The 24771-nt window shown below is 33.3% G+C and overlaps 1 protein-coding gene across 1 annotated transcript; it reads right to left on the reverse strand.

Moving 5' to 3' along the window:
* Nucleotides 1–11360: 11360 nt before the first annotated feature.
* Nucleotides 11361–12810, reverse strand: LOC126882889 (uncharacterized). The gene is made up of 2 exons (XM_050647954.1): nt 12566–12810; nt 11361–12217 (listed from the first exon to the last, which is right to left on the reverse strand). Exon 2 carries the CDS (start codon nt 12209–12211, stop codon nt 11396–11398), a length of 816 nt encoding a protein of 271 aa, XP_050503911.1. The 5' UTR covers nt 12212–12217; nt 12566–12810; the 3' UTR covers nt 11361–11395.
* Nucleotides 12811–24771: the final 11961 nt, after the last annotated feature.

Raw genomic sequence — 24771 nt, forward strand, 5'->3', positions numbered from 1 at the left:
TGTTTTTTCAATGTGCCTCTAGTAAGTTGTCGTTCCATCGTTTTCGTGGTCTTCCCACTGATCGTCTTCCTATTGGGGAACCGTCTCCCGCTGTCCTGACTATCTTATTTGTTGTCATTCGGCTTATGTGGCCATTCCATTCTACTCTTCTGTTTCTTACCCAGCTATTATTGTTGTCCACCTTGCATCTCCGTCGTATATCTGTACTTTTAGCTCTGTCTTACCATAGAGTCATAGAGTCTTACCATCGGTTTTTCGAAGGGTTTTCATCTCCGCTGTTTCGAGCAATATTTTTGTCCTTTTGTCATGTTTGTACATCATATGTTTTATACATATTTTAATAAACATGACGATATATTTTAATGTTTGAAAAGTGTAAGACTAAAGAGTAAAAAATAAAAAAATATGAAAAAAATATTTTTAAGAAACGCTTTTCTTTAGTTACGAGTGGCTAAAATTAACATATAAAAAAATCAACTAAAAAAGCAAAAAAAAATTTAAAAAATCTAACACATTCATTAAAGAAGAGCGTGGTGCGACAACCGTTTATTCGATGAAGACGCGCCACGCTTTTCTTTGACGAATGTGTTAGATTTTTTCACTTTTTTTTTATTTTTTGTTTTTTAGTTGATTTTTTTATGTTTAATTTTAGTCACTCGTAACTAAAGAAAAGCGTTTCTTAAAAATATTTTTTTCATATTTTTTTATCATTAATTATTCGAATGATATAATAGCATATCAAGAATTCAGAAAAACAAAATAAAACAACAGCGATAAATCAAAAACACCTGAACTTTTTCTGTCTCTGGCCAAAGCTGAAAAACAACACAAAACGGTTCCCCATCCCTTACTGTTTACAGCCTTGTTATTTGCCAAACAAAACACCGACTGAATTCGACCTGAATAAAAATGCAATAAAAATTCTGTTTGCTTTTTTCGAATTAGTTTTCAATGTGAGTTTCGGCATTTATTTATTGCCTTATGTCGGCTTTGTTGATTCTCTGCACACAAATCGGATTTGTTTTTACCTCAATATGCAAACGTTTTAATTATAATGAATTAAAAAAGCAATATACACAAATATACCCAGGCGTTAATATTAGCAGGAGAACAACTAGGTTTTACATCGAGAAAATCATGCACCGACGCTATATTTATAATGAGACAAGTTCAAGAAAAATCATTGGAATCTAACAAACCGCCATATTTATGTTTTCGTGGACCTTAAGAAGGCATTTCATCATCATCGTCTTTGGCTATTACAACTTTTCGTGAGTCTTTACCACGTTTACTATTGTCTTCCATTAGTTCCGATCCTATGGTATAGTCCGATCATTGATAATTCTAGCCATTTTTCAAAATTTGAATTTTTTCGGGAGCCGCAATTAAACTATTATTTAAAAACTGTAAAAAAGGTATTAAATTTTAGAAGTTATACTTCTTTAGGCGCGATTAAAAGTGAATTTTTATTATTCTGCGCGCATGCGCGCACAGGTGTGAAAAGAATATATTAGTGTTTTTAGTAAATATATTTATTATAAAAGATAAAGGCAGTTTTTGTTTATATTCGATTCAGAGTTGGACCACCATCTCCATATAGCTATTTCAGCATCCTCATGCCTCCTCAGTGAAGCCATGCAGTCACAACTCTATATATTGTTATATTTCTATTTGATATGAAAATTAAATTTTGATAATTATAAACAGAATTCAATTTAATATAAAATATTTTCAATTTTCTCAACCACGGGCATATAAATTTAGAACAACCTGTATACAACAAATTGTTATATTTAATTTTAAGAAGTGATTAGAAAAAGCTTACGGAACTCGGGACAATGCGCTTAGAAAAAACAAAGTGAAATCGATAATAGGTCATTATCGTTGTTCGCGGAAGGTTCGATCATTAGCCGATGCTAAATAAGACTTAGTGGAAATAGAGAATAGGTCATTAAATTTTGTAAATAGTAGAAAGTAATTTTAGAATGGGAATTAACTATTTTCTTTGAAGTCCATTAAGCATATTTAGAAAGATTAAAAATTGGTTTTGAGGAAGACTGCGAATGAGAGTTGGTGGTGGAAGGTTGATTTGTGAATCTGGAAGGGATATTTAGAAAGTAGGGGAATGAATGACAAATAGAGAGCAGAATGTTTTGAGCTGTCGAGAAGAGAAGTCCAGTGGTAGACGGTAGTGTACGGAGAGTGAGAAAGCCGGTGTAGTTCCGTGAGTGTGGAGTATCTATCGTGGAACGAGAGGTAGGCCAGGTTGAGAGTAAAAGAACCTCCTTGAGCCAAGAGTGTCCCGGTAGCTGATTGCAGTTTCGAAAAAGGTAGAATACAGCATCACGACAGAAGCAGGTACGAGAGCTATACGAGCTAGTTTTCAAAGGAGAACATTACTGAAAGCCAGGACGAGGTTTTGATCGCAGCCAAGGATAGCAGGAAACGGGTCTTGTGTGAAAACATTCTCAGTTCACCAGAAAAAGGTCAGTCTCATTTGTTTGGACATGAATGTATGGGTTTTTCGTATTAAATACCACATTATAAATTGAAGAACATAATAAATAATATCAGAAAAGCTTCATCAAACTTAAATAGAATTGTTGCTAATAAATCCTAATAGTTAAATGTTAATAAAAACTTTCAATTGGAAACCAAAAGGAAATAAGATTCCCATTTGTAAATGTTATGTTTAAGAAAAATAAGATCTAGCAAATATTAAGCAGTGATTGCCATTTAAATAAAATAAACAATATTTTGATTATAATTGTAACCCATATGTGTGTATTATTTTACTCTTTTCTTTCCTATCCCGATTAGGAACCATTGAGAAATACTTAGAAGCCACGAGAGTAAGTAATTAATTTTATAATTCGCCCTGAGATTGAAAATATATTGATATGTGATCTGGTAAATTAATTAGATTATGATTAATGCATTGATTAAATTAAATGACATATAAGAATATTATCTCATATCAATAATAAAGATCACATCAATATTTATTATAATTTTTGTGTTTTTGGATTTGTCTTCCTCGGGAGTAAGATAAGTATTATCATTGTTTATATAGGGATAGTTGGTCAGCCCAATAGGAAAATTTGTTTGATTCAAATTGAGACAGTCAGCAGATGTCCCCACAATTTCTGTCAGGGTCGCAACGTCAAAATGCATAGACACCAAGTTGGATACGATCCTATTAATAACACCCCAACTCGCATACATATTAAGGATAATAAATATATATGGAAGAATATATTTAGAAATTGAATTAATGATGTCATGCTACTATACATTATATATATAATAGCATGACATCATTAATTCAATTTCGAAATATATTCTTCCATATATATTTATTTTTTATTTTATTTTTTATATATTTTATATTTTATTTATTATACTTTACTTCGTCTGTTTGTTACCGTGAACTGTCATTATGTCCGAGACTATGTAAATAAAGAGATCGTAGTGTTATTGGTATAGCATTCGGCTAGAGATCGAGAGGTCTTGGGTTCAAATCCGGACCATTCCTATTCTTTTTTTTTTTATTTTTTGAAAGTGGTAAGCATTAAAATTAGTTTAGTATTTAAATAAAATAAAAAAACTGTTTAGAGTATATTTATTTCGTTGAAATCATTTAATAGAAGTATAACTTCTTACGTGCGTACAAAGTACACACACATTCTTTTTTTTTCTCAGTGTTTTAATTTTACGAATTTTAAAGTGAAATAAAACGGATCACATCGTTGTTTCAAATATGCAAATAATTCTACAGCAGCCTTTACTAATTCAGGATACTTCGATTTTTCATTATCCTTTCATCTTTTTTCGGATGGCCTACTGATCTTCTACGGTCTATCAAAAAACACTGTCTTTAACGCTCTGTATTCCTCTGCTCTTACCACATGACCTGCCCATCTTATCTTAGCTTTTATGCCTGATGATGTTTTGAGTACCATACACATTCAGTTGCGGCGCCTTTTCCACTCTCCTGTGAATTCATCTCTTTGATGGCCAAATATAATATTGAGAACTTTTTTAAAATACCAGCAGTTTATTTTATAAATAAATTTTATTTCCCGCTGATGTAGAGATCATGTTTCACTTCCATTTTATGTAACAATTGGGCGAATAATTGGCATGCACAGTATTAATTTAGATTAGCATCTTAGATCTTAATAATTATGATAGGGAGTATAATGGTCTATTCCACGCAACTATCCATGCTGAGACCTCTTTTTATATGTGGTTGTCATCTGTGATTATCTCCCCTAGATATTTAAACTCTTTTACTACTTCGAAGTTGTGGTCATTAATAGTTATGGTGTGCCTAACTCTTGGTCTTGGATTTTTGCTTACCATATATTTCGTCTTCTCTTCATTTCTTCGAAGGCCCAGACTACATACATGCTTCTTCCTTGAGTTGTGAAAACACCTCTCTCACGTCTTTTGTAGAATGAGCAACTGAACCTATATCATCAGCAAAAGCCATCAATAGTTTGTTTTGATCCTCGATTCAGAAATCCCCTGTCAGCTCAGATCATATTTTACTTATTATATATTCTAAGGCCGAATTGAATAGCTACGGTGCTAAGGGGTCTCCTTGTCTAAGTCCTGATGTTACACTTAGTTTTTTATATTTGTTGTCAGTAATTTAAGACATTTTGAAACACAAATATTAAAAGTAAACAGGTACATTTATTGTGAGCCACAAATAATCTTTCAAAGAGCCACATGTGGCTCGCGAGCCACAGTTTTTGTTGATAAATTTCAATATTAAAGTAGTTGCATATTTCATAATAATGAATTAAAACAACATGGTTGAAATTGAAATGAGGTTGGTAAAAGGCCGTTACACTTATAGGTCTGGATCCCGCGTATGAAAAAAAAGTTGATTAATAGCAAGCTGAAAATTTGTTAATAGCTTAAGGGTGTCTAGTAGGACAAACTTTCATATATGGGAACACTGGAACAGGGGAAGTTTTAATTGTGGAACAGGTTAAAAATTTGGAACGGTCAGACCACGAAAACGGCACATGTATTTTGTCCGACAGAACAGACTTAAACTCTCCGAACAGAGATTAAACTCTCATGCAAAAATCAGACTGCTATTTATCACCAAATGGGCGTTTTAATGAGTGAAACATGTAGAATATGTCATATGACAGGAATTATGACAGGTGATAAATAGCAGTCTGATTTTTGCATGAGAGTTTAATCTCTGTTCGAAGAGTTTCAGTCTATTCTGTCGGACAAAATAAATGTGCCGTTTTCGTGTTCTGACCGTTCCAAATTTTCAACCTGCTCCACAATTAAAACTGCCCCTGTTCCAGTGTTCCCATATATCAAAGTTTATCCTACTAGACACCCTTAAGCTATTAACAAATTTTCAGCTTGCTATTAATCAACTTTTTTTTCATACGCGGGATCCAGACCTATTATGAAAATAGAAGTAAAAACAAAAAAACAAATAATACATTACATTTCTTTACATTTAGTTTTATAATAGGGACCATTATTTAAGATTTACCAAGATTTATTTTGTCAGCCAGAGATTTACCAGCTTTAAAATAACAAAATTAAATAACAATAGAAATAGCTAGCAAGTGTTTTGTTAATTTTTCAGTGAAAGACCACAAATACATCATCCGTTATTAAGCTTGTACATAAAACTTTCATATGTCGCGATATCTTGCAAGGTAGAGGCGCAATAAATTTTTCAGCAAGCAGCCAGGAATTTATTTAGTAAAAATACTTTCTCGCATGAACTATAAATAAAATATGTTGAGCTATAACGACCGATCCACAATTATTTTCATCAAAGCTATTCGAGCAAAAAATTAGATACGTATGTCTTGTTTTAATCTGAATTTGTATCATTGGTTTATAAACTAATTTTGATTCTTCTTTCTGTGGTGCTTTCTCATTTAGTGGAGCTTAGCGACTACAGTGGCAATTCTGCCTCTGTCCAATGCGGCTCTCAACAAAGATGTTGAATCAAGACCAGTCTAGGTCCCTGATGTTTCTAAGCCATGAAATCTGGCGCCTACCGAGACCCCGTTTTCCTCCAATCTTATCCTGGATGATCAGTTGCGCCAGGTGGTACTTCTCGTTTCTCATTATGTGTCCCAGGTAGCTAACTTATCTGACTTTGATGATTTTTAGCAGATCTCTATCTGTACTTATTCTCCTCAGAACATTTTCGTTGGTGGTGTGGGTGGTCCAAGGTATTTTTAAGATTCTTCTATACAGCCGGAGTTAAAAGGCTTCTAACTCATTCATCAGTGTTGCGTTGAGTGTCCAGGCCTCCGTTTCATACAAAAGTATTGACCACACATAGCAACGCGGTAAACGACAATTTTGTTTAACATTGTAAAACATAAAAAATCAGCCAAAACCTTTAACACAAAACTTTTAAAAATTAACAAAGTTATAAGTAACAATAATAAATAAAATCAAAGAAAATGCTGCATGTGTCCACCACCAACATCTCTACATAAAGTAACTATTCGTCTTATTGAGCCTATAACATTTTTAGGACCTAGGGAGGATTATTTATTTCTTCAATATGATTATCTATTCTTTTGTATAACATGTTCGAAATCCCCTACAGGAGTTTCAAGAATCGAATTTTTTAAATGTGGCCACAGAAAGAAATCGCAGGGGGTTAAATCACAGGATCGAGGGGGCAATATAATAGGCGTTTTTAAACTTATGACCCTATTGTAGTGATGTTGAAAAAGTAACTATTCGTTACAAAGTACTCGGTACTTACGAATACTGAAAGTAACGATTACTATGCAGAGAGGCAAATCGTTACTTTGATTACTCTGATTACTTCGTTACTTTGTACCAATCGTATCAGAGCGAGTAACTACTATTGTATCTACTTTGATTACTCTGATTACTTCATTACTTCGTACCAATCGTATTAGAGCGAGTAACGACTATTGTATCTACTTTGATTACCTACTCTGATTCCTTCGTTACTTCGTACCAATCGTATTAGAGCGAGTAACAACTATATATCTACTTTGATTATTCTGATTACTTCGTTATTTCGTACCAATCGTATCAAAGCGAGTAACGACTACGACTATTGTAGTTGTTATATCGGAATACCTATACAAAATACCTACCTACTGAGAAATACGATTCCCGATATGATTACCGGTACTCAAATACAAAAGTAACAAAAGTAATCATAGTAATCAAAGTAACGAATACTGTAAAAAATGATTACTTTATACAAAATACCTACCTATTGAGAAATACGATTCTCGATATGATTACCGGTACTCAAATACAAAAGTAACAAAACTAATCATAGTAATCAAAGTAACGAATACTGTACATGATTACTTTATACAAAAGTAACGATTTGTAACGAATACTCGAAAGTAACTATAATCAACATCACTACCCTATTGTCGAAAAAGTCTATAATAAAATTCAAATTTTGCAGCGTTGTATGAATTCGAGCCCCGTCTTGCTGAAAATATCTTTCTATTAATTCATCATCCATCAATTGATTTATAAATAGAGTTAAAATTTTTGACGGTATCTTTCAGCATTTAGAATCTTTTCGAAAAATGTGTGTCCAACAACACGTCGCTTGTTTATAGAAGCCTAAACTTCAAGTTTCTATGGATATAAAGGAGTTTCAATAAAATAATGCGGGTTATCTGTACTCCACATTGTCCACATCTCACATTCTGAGAATTTGTGTACCCACAAAGATGAAACATGATAATAACTTAGAAAGCAAACATACAAACAAGCATACATTTGGGAAATGTACCGATAGAAAGGGATAAAAAATATGAATACCTAGGAACCTGGATTTCAGAGAAGAAATATCAAACAACAGAAATAAGGTCCAGGATAGAAATAGCTGGAAACTGTCCAGAAACTGGAACGAACATGTAAACCGAATGGAACCAGATAGATTAGCGAACATCTGTAAAAACAACAAGCTGTATAGCAGAAGACGCGTTGGAAGGCCGCCGAAAAGGTGGAAAGACAATGTATAGTCAACAACAACTGAAACAGAATAAGAGGCAGACAAACAGGAGTAATCCTAGTCGCGCGAAGAAGAAGAAGAAGATAGAAATAGCAAGAAATGTGTTTGAAAAAATGAAAACATTCTCTGCAACAAAGACCTTAGATTAGAACTGAGGGTAAGAGCTTTGAGATGCTACGTGTTCTCGATACTGCAAAGCTGGACATTGAAGAAAGAACACATAAATAAGCTTCAGTCGTTTGAAATGTGGTGTTACCGACGGATGCTTAGAATGACATGGATACAGAAGAAAACGAACACGGAAGTATTGCGGAAAATGGGCAAAGAATGCGAAATTTTAAACACAATAAAAATAAGAAAGTTACAATATCTGGGGCACATAATGAGTGAACAGCGATATGAAATGCTAAGACTGATAATACAGGGAAAGATAAGAGGCGGAAGATGTATAGGAAGAAGGAGAATGTCATGGTTGAAAAATTTAAGGGACTGGTTTAAATGCAGTTCTATAGAACTCTTTAGACCAGCGCGAGCGGTAGATAGAGTTAAGATAGTGATGATGATATCCAACCTCCGATTAGGAGACGGCACTTGAAGAAGAAGAAGAAAGATTTTACCTAATACATCATCATTATCATTGCATTTGTTTATAAACCAATTAGCTAGCCTTTGGGATAGTCGCTTACGGTGATTTCATGGAAGACTTGTAAACGAGACGGATGAAAATGTAAATCTTGCTGAATACGCTGACAAGTTCCATATGGAAGATCTACCTGTTTATTTAAATACCGAATTGATGTATGTGGTTAACTTACAATAACTGTTCTAACAAGTTCGATGTTTTCTTCAGTTCGCACTTTAGGCCTGCCTACCCCTGGATTGTGAGTTACGCTTTCCGTTTCTCTATACATATTTACAACGCGACGAATAGTTCTGTAAAAGACGTTATAATGAACTGCAACATTGGGAATTTCTTCAACAAAATGTTCAAAAGCATCACTTTCGGGAGATCTGTGCAGCATATCACTAGGTATTAAAATTTAATAAAAGAGTTTGTATTTCAAAAGTAAAGATGGTTCAGATTTGATTACAGGACAGGGTCTCTACTATGTGCGTACACGTATTTAAAATTATAATTATAATTAGAAATATGCTTTATTGTCATGAAAAATTTAACAATTTTATAGACAAAGCTTACAAGAAACATAAATAAGAACAATAACAAACACAATTTACTAAAATTATATAAATCGTCAATATAAATAAAACATAATAAAGTGAAATAAAAATCAGTAACAATCTATTGCAAAATTAAAAAAAAAATGCAAATTGCGTAATCTACCTTAAGAAATTTAATAAGTTAATAAGTTAAGCTACTGCATATGATACTCAAATATATACATATCGATGCTTAAGATGTGATACCGCGTATCTGCAAAAACCCCTTTTTACAGGAGACGCAAAAAACGTTCTGTTGTGTGAGAATTAAATATTTTAATACTATTTTATATATTTTTCATCATCATATATCATTTCTTTTAATATTTTGTATATCATTTCTTTTAATATAATCTCATTAACAAAAAGCTGCAGATACGTAGAATCACTATTGTTTAATTGTTGGTTAGAGGAGGATTACATGTAATCACTACCAAATGTAAATATTGCAATTTGTTATTTGTGTGGGAGAAAGAAATTTATTGACTTAAAATATTTATTTAAAAAATGCAGAAAACACAAAAATCAATAAAACAACAAATACGTTGTTAATTCTTCTTTTTACTCTCGTGAGGCAAGGTGTCGTAGAAACCATGGCAGTCTTTAGGAATTACACTTTTAAGTTGCTGTAATTGATTATATTTTGTGTTGGTTATTTTGATAGGAGCGTTACGTAATGGTTTAAACTGGCCTAGTTGTGAAACATTGGTTTTTCCACTTCTAGGTTTTCTTGTAGGTAGATCTATAAACTCACCACAATAATCTAATTTTACTTGGATGATTCCATCAGGCGTATACTTGATGACTTTAATATCAGTTACGGTTTGATCGTTCACTTTTCGACCTGGTCTAATGGAAGGGTATACTAAAGTTTCGGAAAAATTTTTGATAAAGTCATAAGTGACCTCTTTTGTCTGGTATGGTGTTTGTTTCCTCGACTCCTTTGTGAGTCTGATATAATCACTTGGAAGATAAATAGACTTATATTTTACTGTCTTTTCTATTTGAGCGTGAACGGAATCGGCCTCCATTTGTGTGTGGTCACGCTCAAGATACTTTTGGTAGATAATAACATTGTTTTCGACACTAAAAGATAGAAGCGCATTTGACAATGTAGCATTCCTATTCTGATAGGTGCAACCATCGCTCCAAATAAAAATAGGAATATTTACAGGACAAAGGTCTAACAAGTAATCAGTGATACAAGTTGCAAAGGTATTGGCGGATAGGTCAGCTTCTGTTTCTGTAAACCAGTAGCATCTTACATGATGAGTATTAACATTAAATATGGTAAAGTTGTGACAGCAAAGTTTTGTTTTATAGTATAAAGCCGATGCATTTAACATGGGACATACTTTTACTGCCTGAAGATCTTGTGTTAGGACAATGCATTGTTTTACATGCCCTGTCTGTTTGTCGTTCTCCTTTTCTTGCCTTGCTTTTTCTTTGTTGTTAATGTGCTTCTTATAGACATTCTCATCTAGATTATTTGTTTCATAACTGCAGTATGTATCACAACGATCTTTTTTTGGTATGTGGAAGGAAATATGTTTTTCTTTTACCATTAAATCAAAAGTGTATCTTGAAACTGGTTTCAATTCCTTATTTTGTTCACGGCACATTCTGGAATATTCCTGGTATACTTTGCTCATATTGTCTCCAAAAATAGGCTCAATATATAATTTACTTGTAGATTTGCGACAATAGTGAGCAGGGAGTTTCGGAAGTGAATCTAAAAAATTACGCAATACATCTTTGGCGCTGTTACTGGACTTATTGCATTGAGTTTCTTTTTGGATCTCTGCTATTTTTCTCTTCTTTCTTCTTCTCTCATTATTTACCTCTGTTGCTGCTATCATTCCATGCTTTGTTTCTGATGTCAAACAGTTAAATACATAATGTTCTGTAAGAGCAAACGTTGACAAAAATAACTTTTTGCAAACAGTCAAAATTTTGCCATCTAATGTTTTAAGTGTGTAGGTTAATGTATTTTTCCTCCTTGATTCTTCAGTCTCTTTCTTTGTATTTCTGTTTTTTCTTTTTTGCAAACCAGAGAAGCGATATAGATTTTTTTCTGGTCCCATGTGAGATTGTTCCAAAAGTTGTTGAAAAGTTCTTTTCGGTCCACTTCATTTAAATCTTGACACTGCCTTACTGTGGATTTTTTACATACGGAGGATAAGCAGACTGGTCCCATTTGTTTTTCATTTCTAGGTGTTCCTCTTTTCGCTGTCTTTCCAACCCTTTTCCAGCCAATATATTTTTTCCGTGTTGTCTTAGTCTTTTATTTTTAATATCGTGCCATTCGTTGATATCTGCTATTCTTTTTCGAGCTTTTTTATTTTCGTTGTTACCGTCATTATCGGCTCTTGCTACTGGTTCTTCCCCTTCTTGTTGTTTGCCTTCTTCCGAACTAGTTGAGTAATCTGACTTATTTTCGTTTTCTGGCAACCACGATTCATCAATCTGATCAGCAATTACAGACGATGAGCTCGACATCACTTCATTTAAAATACCTTCGTGGTTTAGTGCAACGTCATTTCTTAATTCTTCTAGATGTGTTTTGTCCCTGGAGAGCTCATTTGTCGAAATTTCATTGGAAACCGTTTCTAATATTGCGTCACAATCTAAACGTTCATTGTCAATATTCCTTAGCCAGTTACTCACTTTTTCAAAATCAGATTCCTTTGGCAATCCATCAGTTACATTGTTTATGTCTGTCGAAAACGTTTCGTTTGTTACTGCAGACTCCCCCAATAAAAGCAGATTGGCTGCGGCAACCTCTTGTTCCAAAGATAATAATGTAGGGCCCAGCTCATCCGCATCGGTATTTTCCAATACTGTGGCTTCTTCATTGTTTGTTTTTATGGCACACTTAATGGTGTCCTTGATATTATTGTTTAAAACGTGAACTATTACGTCATTTCTTGCATTTGTTACCATTTGACGACCTCTAGAGGTACTCATTTTAATCTGGAACAAAACAGTAATCTAAAATATTTAATCGAATTATAATGAAATAAATTTAAAATAAACAGAAGTCTTTGGACAATAATTTACTATTTATAAAAAATATTATACTCGTATACTGCTTTAGTGATTTCAGGTATCTGAAGGTATACCTATTTATCAAAAAAGTGGTTACTGTGATATCGCGTATCTGTTTTCCTGTTCTAACGCCGAAGTTTATTGATTTATGATGCAAATAACAAAGGTTTTTAAATAATACCACAATTCGACAACATCTGTCTGCAACTTTGAACATATTTTATGATGCTTTTTGTTTCTTTATAAATAAATTATGGTTTTATAAGTACATACCTTTATCAACACAATGTTACCACAGCACGTTACTATGTCAACTAATTCAGATACGCGCTGTCACATTAAAAGATATTCAGCTTACCTATACCAGATGTCACTACTAATCACGTTACTCATTCAAACTGTATACGTCAAATTAGCGCTTTCACCACAATATGACAGAGTATTTTTTACATGCAATAAGCAATAAAACTCATTTTGTCAAAAATTGCAGATACGCGGTATCACATCTTAAGCATCGATATTAAGATTCTGCTTATACATAAGAATACTGTAATTTCTTAGTTATTGGTTAAGAAACTCTGCTATTGAATACTGAACTGTCTTTCAGATAAATAGGCTTTTGTCATGTTACGGAACTTGGGGAAAGATGTTGCAGATTTAAGTTGTAGAGGGAGATGGTTGTATAGTTTTTTTGCTGAATATAATATAGATTTATTTACTAACTCACTGGATGGGATCGGTAAATAGATGTCAAAGGTAGAATTTCTGGTGGAATAGTCATGTCTAGGTCTTGCTGGAAAGACATGTAGATGTTTACGAATTAAGCAAACAGTTTCTAAAATATATAAAGAAGGTAGTGTTAGAATCCTGTGATCTTTGAAGATCTAATCTAAGTAAAAAATTAAGATATTTTTGGCCCCGCATTGCAACTGAATAAAAATTGTATACATTTTTATTTTATAGTAGTATTACTCCGTGGAGTAACCAGGTGCATTTTCCGTTGGAACTTTACCAAGCTGCAGACGGGGGTTGTGAATTGCATAGTGTAGAATTCCTTCCCTTTTGTCTTTACTGCAGCATCCATTTGGCTTGCAAATTGTAGAAGGCTTGGAGGTGTCACCAGGGAAATGTACCAATAAGTTTTCAATTTTAAAAATCTTTTAGTAATATTTTTAATATTTTTCAATATTATTAATGTTGCTATTAGGATTGAAAAACTTTATCTTTCAATTGCCAGATGACGCTAGTCACCTAATCCATTCACCTCAGTTGCAGTGTGGGACTAATATATGTCGAAAAATTTGCTGGATTAGAGAAAAGCAACCTATGCATTCTCCGAAGAGCCTCTAACAAGAGGTGAAATCGTCGATAAGAGTGCTGGTTGCGCTCTCTAATCTAAGTAAAAATTAAGACATTTTTGGCCTCGCATTGCAACTGAATAAAAATGGTATACATTTATATTTTAAAAAAATTAGTATTTATTCCCACATCTTGAGGCATTATGGCATTTAGAGTTGCAGAATACGTTAGACCTTTTACACTTACGTAATCTGAAAGAGCATTTCTTATTGCAGTAGCATTTCATAAATCCTTGTCCTCCAAATTTAGAATCTTTTGTACTAATTTCTCTTAGAGACAGAGACAGCTTAACGTCTGGAACATCTTCGAAATTAGGAAATTTCTCTTTGCATTCTCTTATTTGATTTCTTGAAAAAAGTGTGTTTATTGTTCCGTATTTCGTACCGACTCTATATAAACCGTCAATTGTTTTATCTTGTATGCTACCCAAAATATTTCGAGCATCCTCTTTGGCTCTATCAAAGCTGGGGATAGGTATTGTTATAGTTTTTCCGATCGAAATTGGAGGACATTTTTTTTCACTTAATTGTTTCATAGCATAAGCCTGGGCATGAAGACCTTAAATCGCATTTCTTTATTTATTTTAATCTTTTCTGTCTGTGCACAACGCATGCTCGAACTCGTGCCAAGGAGATGCTCGAAATATTTTGGGTATCATACAAGATAGAACAATAATTATTGACAGTTTATATAGAGTTGGTATGAAATACGGAACAATAAACACACTTTCTTCAAGAAATCAAATAAGAGAATGCAAAAAGAATTTTCCTAATTTCGAAGATGTTCCAGACGTTAAGCTGTCTCTAAGAGAAATTAGTATAAAAGATTCTAAATTTAGAGGACAAGGAGTTATAAAATCCCACTGCAATAAGAAGTGCTCTTCAAAACCAAAGTGTAAAAGGTCTAACGTATTGTGCAACTCTAAATGCCATAATGCCTCAACATGCGAGAAAAAACACTAATTTTTTTACACAATAGATTACATTTATATGATATTGAGTGTTTTCAATTTCCCTGTTTTCACCCTGGAAGAAGTAAGCAATCTGAAATATTAGAAGCCACAGATCACAGGTAGGTATTGTATCCAATACAAAATTAGCCCTGAGAATAAAATTGATTGGAAAATTTAATTTGAATTTAGTTTTTGTTTTACATAGGCAGTAAATAAAATAATTGAATAATTAATTAAAGTAAGAATTTGCTAATCAATCTAATTGTGTAAATACGTAGGATGTAAAAGACGTGAGTAGCGATAAATACGTTTATTGATATAGACGAACACAAGGATATATTTCAATCCCGGGAGAACCGCCGAACACTGTAACTGATAAATGATACGCGATTAGCTGAAGACTGAATGAGAACTCTCTTTCTAGGCCCAAGAGCCTAGTTTTATAGAAGCTTAAATTGGGTCATAGGTGACGCTAGTCCCCCGTGATTTGTATATCTAATTAAGGTAAATAATTCTACTTTTGTCAGCAGTTTCGTGACATTTCCAAATTATATTGTTGATAATTGACCAATTTGTATCTAAACTAATTAATCTACGTGCGTGAATATAAAATAAATAAATTCGTGCGGTCTACTGGGTGATAAAATAATTCTGTTCAATATCGAATATGAATTCTGAATATTTATTATTGGACACTAATTAAATAGATATAATAGAGCATAACAGTATATATTCAAATTTCAAATAGAAGAAGATGGTAACAAAAATCCAGCTGTTAATCTCTGTTGACACTTCAAAAAACCAGTTTTATTTTTGTATTTTGATCTCATTGCTTGACTGCCACTGTATATCGTTAAAGGTGCGCACACATTTTCTTTTTTTTTTGCTTATTTGACAGAAACATCTCACGACAATGGGCAAAAGGGAAGCCCGTACAGTATTTCACCTGTGATAAATGTTCTGTGACGGAATCTGTTTTGTTATGACTGTTCGAGATTTACGATCTTTATATAAATAAACTGGAGATTCACAAGAAAAAACTCGCGTTGACAGGTTTATTTTAATCGAGGTGTTGATTGTTTAACCTCCCGTGGATTTAAAGTAAACTGGAGGTGAAAAGTAAAAAACAGATGGCGGCGTTTTGGTTCTCGTTACCTTTATAACTGATGTGTAAATTGAGATTGTAAAAATAACTCGACATTTTACGGTCTCCGAAATTATACGTAGTTAACTAACAAAACGTTCGATATGGTATTTAATTATAGTCCCCAGTACACTTACATAAAGTCTTAAAAATGGTTTTAACCGCTTTGTTTGAGCGAGTTTACCACTTTCTGAAATTTTTCATAGCGCAGGTTGGACGCTTTTCCGCACGCACAACACGTAAACCTCTAGCTCTAGTGCGGTTATGTTTTGTTATTGCGAAACTATAATTTTTAATTTTAACCCTTTCAGCCCTGAATTCTTTTTTTCAAAGGTAAATTTTTTCTGTTGATATTTTCTTTAATTGGACACCTAATTAATACTGAAAAAAATTTTTATAAAATTTTTGCCCCCCCTCCCACTTTTTATTTTACATATTGGTGGCAAATGCCACCAAGAGGTTCTTACGGCAGAACTAAATAAGAGTATATATAATATTTTATTACACAAAAACATATGTTTAAAAATGTATTATGTTTTATTGGCGTCCTGTATGATAATTTTTGACACAATTTCTGTCTTTTATATTATTTCTCATTCACCACAAAATTTGGCCATTCTGATTCACCACAAAGTCCTTTAAGCCACAAGAATTTGGCTTGCCTCTAATATACTGTTTTAGAGAAAATTGTCCCTTGAATGGTATAATTGTTTCACCTATGCAGTTATTTTCTTCAAGCACTAATTCTTCGCAACGTTTTTCAAAGCTGTTAATTATTGTTCTTACTTTCCAAAGCTTATCGTTGGTATTCTTGTCGTTGTTGACATGTGTGATGTGTAAATGATTACGTAATTGGTTTAGCATAGTCTAAACCAATTTAATCTAGTCGAAAGTAATTGATTACAGATTGGTTGCTGATTTAAACGTAAGTTTAGAAGACACTATTAAGAGTTGTAAGACTTTTAAGTATTTAGGGTAAATAATAAACCGAGATGGCACTTGTATGAAAGATATAGAAATGAAAATAGTACGGGGAAAACAAGCCACGAAAGCACTCCATGGAGTGATATGGAAGAACAGTCTAACTAAAGAAAACAAAAAAGGATTTTTCAGGGCATAGTGCTGAATATTATCCTAAAAGAGCGGAAGCAGTATGCGGGCAGGCTACACATATACTTCGGGTAGGCGACAAAAAATATCCTACAATTTGTAATACATTTTGAGCCGTCTTGTAATATTAAATGTAATCTATGAGCGCAACAATGTGTAAAAATTGCTTTTGGAGCATCTACTTTAATTTTTGATTGTAATCCGTTTAAAGAGCCAGCCATTACACTTGCATCATCGTAAAATTGAGCAATTAATTTATTTTTGTAATCATATTGCTCAAGCACGTTTGAAATTAAACTATATAGAGCGTCTGCAGATCTATTCTCGCTAACATCAAAAAACCCTAAAAATCTTTCTGTTACCTGACCAACTTTGTTAACAAAACGGATTGTTAAAGTACACTGTGATTTTTCGGCTATATCAGTAGTATCGTCCGCTAGTATAGAAAAAAATTAACTTTCATTAATTTCTGTTGAAATTTCATTTTTTACGTAATCGGCAAGACAATCTATTAAATCATTTTGTATTGTTTTTGACAAACCCGTGAACACCCCTTCTATTTTTTAACATGATCCTGGATTTCCTGATCGCGTTTAACTACTAAATTAAAAATTTCTTTAAAATTACCCATGTTTGAAGAATTATGGCTCTCATCACGACCGCGAAATGCAAGATCTTGTTTTGCTAACAGAATTGTAACATCAATTTCTTCAACTTCTTCAATCTTTTCAACTTCTTCATTATATATCTTATTAGATAGAGAAATATGTCCAGCTAAAGCACTGTCAATAGTTTGTTTATTTTTTTCTAACCGTTTGAAACCTAAGCAATTGTTTAAATGTTCTTTCGAAGATTCACGTTTTTTTACACTAGCTGATAAATTTTTCAAGTCTGAATATCCCTGACTCACCCAAATATTTTGCTTCAAATTTGAGAGCAACAGACAAGGCCAACAGAAAATTGAACTTTTAAAATAACTTCCGCTTAGCCATTTATGATTTTCATACCATATTGTTTTAAACGATCTCGAAAATGGTCGATTGTCTTTTGTCTTATCTGTGGATAAAATTGTTAAATTTTGTAAAGGCCGGCCCATTGAAATAATTTCTGATCTTTCTTGTTTTTGGCGCCTTGAAAAAGGCGTCTCGATCAAACTGCATTTATTACATCGTTTAAAATATTCATATTCGATGACTAAAGTTTTTCCACCAATAAAATTAATACACCTACGTTTCAACAACGTCAAATATTACTTAATTTATTTATGTATCAAATAATAATTTACTCTTCGAATAAATTGATAAGTTAACAATAAACCTCGCTTTAAATTTTTAATTATCTATATAATCTAATTTCACAATTCGTCAGTTTAACTTTAAATTATCCAAATTGTATTGAAACACAATAAAAATATAATGGACGACTGACAAATAACTATTCACAGATTTATTTGTCGTTAGTGAATTATCACTAAATTAATATTAAATTAAAATGCCCTTCAATAAACCGATCTCAAATTTACCTGTTTATTATTCAGTCTTCATAAACAAATTTAAATTGTCCTACCTAGTTTTATTTAATACTTAACCTACTAATAACAGCCAAAATCAAAAAACAATTATTTAAAACAGTTTCACAAGACACAAGAGAAGAAACTGATAAAATTTTGTAGGTCCGGCTATAAGACTCTGTGCCTATCCGCCCTTTCAAAATCGTAGAATACGGTCGCTACCAGCAGACCTGCTTAGTTCGCGTAAACAGAGAGAGATCGCACGTCAATTCGGTGTTGGCGTCGTTCTATTTCAGGCTACGTTTCCAAGTGCCTGACCAAGGAAGAATATAGAATCCTATTCAGTACTACTGATACTACAAGGAGCGTACAATAATTATAACTACGGAGAAAATTTTTTGGATATTTTTAAAAATAATTTGGATAATTTTTGCCGTTTTATTGTAGGTATTGTGTCAAAATTTATAAATTACAATTTTGAAATAAGTAATTTATATTAATAATTTATATTATTGTACTACATTTGAAGAGGGTAGGCGGCACCTACCTTGCCTACCCCGAAGGGCCGCCCCTGAGCGGTAGAATGGCCAGTGACAACAATAATACGAAATAAAATACGAACAGTTGAATTGGACTTTATGAGAAGGTGTCTACAAATTATCAGTTAGGATAGAATAAGAACAAAGGAAATATGAAACAGAAAATGCCGGAGTACAGGTGGCCGAAAAGATTACTGGACTGGCACCCGCGGGGAGGAACACGGAGAGAAAAACCTGCTGTGAGATGGAAAACTCACATAGGAAATGCTATGATAGTTAGAGATCTCAGAGATGGCGACTGATAGAATAGAGTGCTATGGAAGACGAAAACGGCAAACTCATAATGGGAAAAAGCCAAAAAGAAGAAAGTAATTCAGCGAACTAGTATGGCTTAATATAAATAATAAAATAAATGAAATACTTTGTTCTTGAAAAAATAATCATTTTTATTAAAATTATAATTATTCGTAACAAACAAACAATAATATTGAGTTATACTCGCGGTCGGACGGACAGACAGCCTAGGTCAAATTTCTCATCTTTAGTACCATCCTTGGATTATAAGCTTTCATTTGACACCTCATTTTGTCATTCTACCTGTAGCCCAGTCGGGATAGCATTTGACCTTGCATTAGGAGCTGCCCCAAATTTTATTTTTCTAATCTTTAGGGAGGATCAATATTAGTATAAATTTAAAATCTCGACTGAATTCCGCCGTTGCGTTAGCCGCCATCTTGATTTTAAACGAGAACGGTTTTTGCTCAATATCTCCGCCATTTTCAATTTTTTGACAAAAAGTGTAGAAACTGAAATTGTTGAAAATGCGATTTTCTATAGTTTCATTTATTATAATTTTTTTCGTGCGGTCGATATTTTCCGAGTTATGAGGGGAGAATAGTGACAGTTGTAGCATAATTATTTAATTATTGAATTATCTCGTTTATTATTAGTTTTACAACAAATATGTATCTATACAAAAATGAAGACAATTAAATTCTGTACAATTTTGATGCCATACATTTTTTTGATAAAATCAATATTTAAGGTAGTACGTATGTGGTAAAGGTGCGAGCGTAAGACCTGATTAATTTTGTAGCAATTGTTTTTGATCAATATCTCCGCCATTTTCAACTTTTCGACAAAAAGTGTAAGAACTGAAATTGTTGCATTTACGATTTACTACAATTTTTCGAGAGAACCAGTGGCGGGTCTACAAGGGGGGAAATGGAAAAATTCCCCCCAACAGGGTCCAAAATTAAAAAAAAATTGTTGAAACAGCACGATATATTAGCTGACATAAAACTTAAAATATCGACAGACAAATTCAACCAATCAAACCCGCTAGTTAATAAAATTAAGTGAACTTAATACATATAATGTCCTTTTATGCCTTTTATACACTTAGTTTAGTTGATGTTTCATTGGAAGTTTCAAAAATTGTATAAAATGTAATTCTCTTTATTTTTGTTTATGTACAATTATGTAAAGTTAATAATAAATGAGACAATTCAATAATTATGCTTCCCCTCCGCTTCCCCCCGCTATTATTTTCCCCCTTAACTCGGAGAATATTGATCGAATAAAAAATTGTGCCAAAGAAATTGTAGGAAATTGCATTTCCAACAATTTTCTTTCCCACCATTTATGTTGAAAAGTTGAAAATGGCGGAGATATTAAGCAACAACAGTTCTCATTTAAAATCAATATGGCGGCTAATGCAACCACGGAATTCAGTCGAGATTTTAAATTTATACTAATATTGACCCTCCCTAAAGATTAGAAAAATAAAATTTGGGGCAGCTCCTAATGCAAGGTTAGGCCTGTTATTCGTCTAACCCGACTGGACTACTGGTATAATGACGGAGGAGTTGAGTTCACGGACAGACAGAGAGACGGACGGACAGAGAGACGGACGGACAGACGGACAGACGGACGTGGATAATTCAACGTTTTCACATTTTTTAAAAATTGGCGAAAACAATATTAATTCGGACTCGATTTTATTCGTAAGTGTATCTTTTCTTTTAATTTTTGGAGATAACCTCATCCTTTTATTTATTATTTTTATATTATTTAATTATACCAGAACATATTGACTTATAGCATGTATCAATATCCTCATTCGATGTATCATATGATACAATATATCGATGTATAATGTTTTTTGCCATCCCTGTTGGGACGTGATTTGGGAAGTTTCCGCATGTAAAAGTCCTTACATGTTCGCTAAATTACTTTCGACTCGGCTAAATTGGTTTTAGTCCAGAAAGCCACTGCGCATCCGCTAGGAAAAATATTCTGATTCGTATTTTTGGCACAATCTTACTCAAAAAGGACTCTTTTTAACAAATTTGCATGTTGCCAGGACCAAAAGGTGGACAAAAATTTTTTAAACGTTTTTTTTTCCTAAAATTATTTTTTTAGGTTTTTTGGATCATTCCAAAGAGAAAAGGTCTTTAGTGACTTTTCTCTAAAAATGATAGTTTTTGACATATAAGCGATTAAAAATTGAAAAATTGCGAAATCGGCCATTTTTAACCCTCAAAAATTATGTGAAAAACTGAAAATTTGAATGTTGCCAAGGTAGGTAGATATTCTTTAAACATCGATTGATGAAATTTTGAAGAGTTTTTTGCAATACAATATTCAAAACTCCTTTGTTTTTTAATTGCTAATCAAGCGTGCGCGACACTATTTTCCACCGACAGTATGGTGCAAATGAAAGGAATAAATTCGTTATTTAGTAAACCGGCGACTTTAAGGAAAAATCCCGAAACAGGTCGATTTTTATTTTTAGATTATGATATTGTGGCATATATGGTATACTAGTGACGTCGTCCATCTGGACGTGATGACGTAATCGATGATTTTTTTTAAATGAGAATAGGGGTCGTGTTCTAGCTCATTTGAAAGGTTCTTCAATCCTCTATTCAGTAATATAAACATTTACATAATTATTTATACAGGGTGTCCAAAAAAATTTTATTAAATTAAATTATTTGACAAAAAAAGAAGTAGAAGGACACCTTATATAAATAATTGTGATAATTATGTAAATGTTTACATTACTGAATAGAGAATTGAAGAACCTTTCAAATGAGCTACAACACGACCCCTATTCTCATTTAAAAAAATCATCGATTACGTCATCACGCCCAGGCCGATGACGTCACTAGTATACCATATATGCCACAATATCATAACTTAAAAATAAAAATTGACCTGTTTCGGGATTTTTCCTTAAAGTCGCCGGTTTACGAAATAACGAATTTATTCCTTTCATTTGCACCATACTGTCGGTGGAAAATAGTGTCGCGCACGCTTGATTAGCAATTAAAAAACAAAGGAGTTTTGAATATTGTATTGCAAAAAACTCTTCGATATTTCATCAATCGATGTTTAAAGAATATCTACCTACCTTGGCAACATTCAAATTTTCAGTTTTTCACATAATTTTTGAGGGTTAAAAATGGCCCATTTCGCAATTTTTCAATTTTTAATCGCTTATATGTCAAAAACTATAATTTTTAGAGAAAAGTTACTAAAGACCTTTTCTGTTTGGAATGATCCAAAAATCCTAAAAAAACTTTTTTCCATGCAAAAAAAATAATTTTAAGAAAAAAACAAAAAAAAACGTTTAAAAATTTTTTGACCACCTTTTGGTCCTGGCAACATGTAAGTTTGTTAAAAGGAGTCCTTTTTGAGTAAGATTGTGCAAAAAATCCGAATCAGAATATTTTTCCCAGCGGATGCGCGGTGGCTTTCTGGACTATTTAGACTAGGCCGTATTAGTTTATCCTTAAGTATGAGTCTTTATTATATCAGGATAAACTAGTAACTAGTTTGGCCTGAAGTGTGTGTATTTATATCAGGATAAACTAGTTTGGCCTAGTATGGTATTCATTGATTTTGAGAAAGCATATGATAGAGTTCCTCGAGAGATTCTGTGGTGGGCACTCAATAAGAAAGGAGTCCCTGGTGAATATGTAAAGATTGTGAGGGATATGTATGAGGGAGTAACGACTAGTGTTAGGACAGGTGTGGGAGAGACTGATAAATTTCATGTGAAAATAGGATTACACCAAGGCTCTGTGCTTAGTATGTATTTATGCTCATTATTTTTGGACCAGATAACAGCGAAACTACAGGGTAACATTCCATGGTGCTCGATGTATGCTGATGATGGCGTGTTAGTAGGAAATAGTGAAAGAGACTTGGAACAAAAACTGGAACAGTGGAGACAAGCTCTGGAGAAAAAAGGTTTAAAACTTAGTAGGACAAAAACAGAGTATTTGGAATGTTCATTTAACTACAAATATTTACTACAAATAAAATGGTAACTTTGGATGGTGAAATTATTGTGAAAAGCAATAGTTTTAAGTACCTAGGATCGGTATTACAGAGTAATGGAGAAATAGATGGAGATGCATGCAGTAGAATTAGGGCTGGATGGATGAAGTGGAAAGAAGCGAGTGGTGTGTTGTGTGACAGAAAAATTCCAATGAAGCTGAAGGGAAAATTCTATAAAACAGCCATAAGACCGGCTATGATGTACAGAACTTAATGTTGGGCAGTGAAAAAGAAAGAGGAACAACGAACGCATGTGGCGGAAATGAGAATGCTTAGATGGATGAGTGGAGTGACAAAGAAGGATAAAATTAGAAATCAGTGTATTAGGGGAAGTCTAGGTGTGGCACCAATTGATGCCAAAATGAGAGAGCATAGGTTAAGATGGTTTGGTCATGTTCAACGTCGAGACGTTAATCACCCAATACGAAGAATAGCTGAAGTGCAGATTGCTGGAAGGAGTAGGAGAGGAAGACCAAAGAAGACCTGGGGGGAGACGATAAGGCAGGACATGTTGGTAAAGGGGATTAACATTGATATGACCCAAGATAGAATTGTGTGGAGAAATGCAATTAGGGAAGCCGACCCCGCATAGGGATAAGGCAGAGAAAATGATGATGATGAAACTAATTTGGCCTAGGACAAACTAGTTTGGCCTAGGCCAAACTAGTTTGTCCCGAAATCGGGTTTGGCCGGTAACATATACAACAAAATGTCATTATTTTTTCATGTAGAATTACCCCTTAAAGGTTGTCATACTTATTTAGAAACACCCTGTATAAACGCCCCCCTATCCTAATAAATACCCTATTTCCTGTATCGATATTTTTTTAATTGTAACGTAAATCCGAGAGACAAATTAGATTAACTGCCACCGACCAATCCTATACACGAAAATAGTAATTTTAAAAGCGCAGTAAACTTTTAAGTCGGTAGTAAAATTAAGAAATTCGATTAACCGCCCCTCCTTACCTGTTTCCCATTAAGGACCGACTCTCTCTCCTAATCTTTCTAAACGGCCCTATGATGCCTTAATCTAATAAAGGTCATTATTAAAATAGCGAACTCTGGATAAATTCGATGGTTATTGTTACGGCGTACATAATTACTCTGGAAAATTAAGGAAAATTGATAATAAGCGCAGACTGGAATGGAGTAGAGGTGAAACATAATAGCGAAGATAAAGGTGAAAGGGAAAAATTGTGCTTCCTGGAAAGTATGGATACGGAGTAGAAGATGAAACCCAATCTAATTAAAAGGATATTAAAACCCTTTTAAGTTATTAAACTCGAAAAAAGTGGATATCGCCAAGGACAAAAGGGGTATATTGTCGTAATGATGTTAAGTGTTGGATTAAAGATGGGAGATAACAAGTTTTATTTGAGTTTTTAAGGCTTATATCGATATTTAAATTACGATATAGCTCACAATAATATGTAATTATTGATAAAAGAGCAAAAAGTAAGAGTCTAATAACTTTCGTACGAGTTATGTTTAATATTTTTTTCCATTTATTAG

The sequence above is a fragment of the Diabrotica virgifera genome, chromosome 4 (assembly GCF_917563875.1).
Source record: "Diabrotica virgifera virgifera chromosome 4, PGI_DIABVI_V3a".
NCBI lineage: Eukaryota > Metazoa > Arthropoda > Insecta > Coleoptera > Chrysomelidae > Diabrotica > Diabrotica virgifera.

Coding starts and splice junctions, on each gene's coding strand:
- LOC126882889 (XM_050647954.1), bottom strand. CDS start 12,211: ATGAGTACCTCTAGAGGTCGTCAAATGGTAACAAATGCAAGAAATGAC.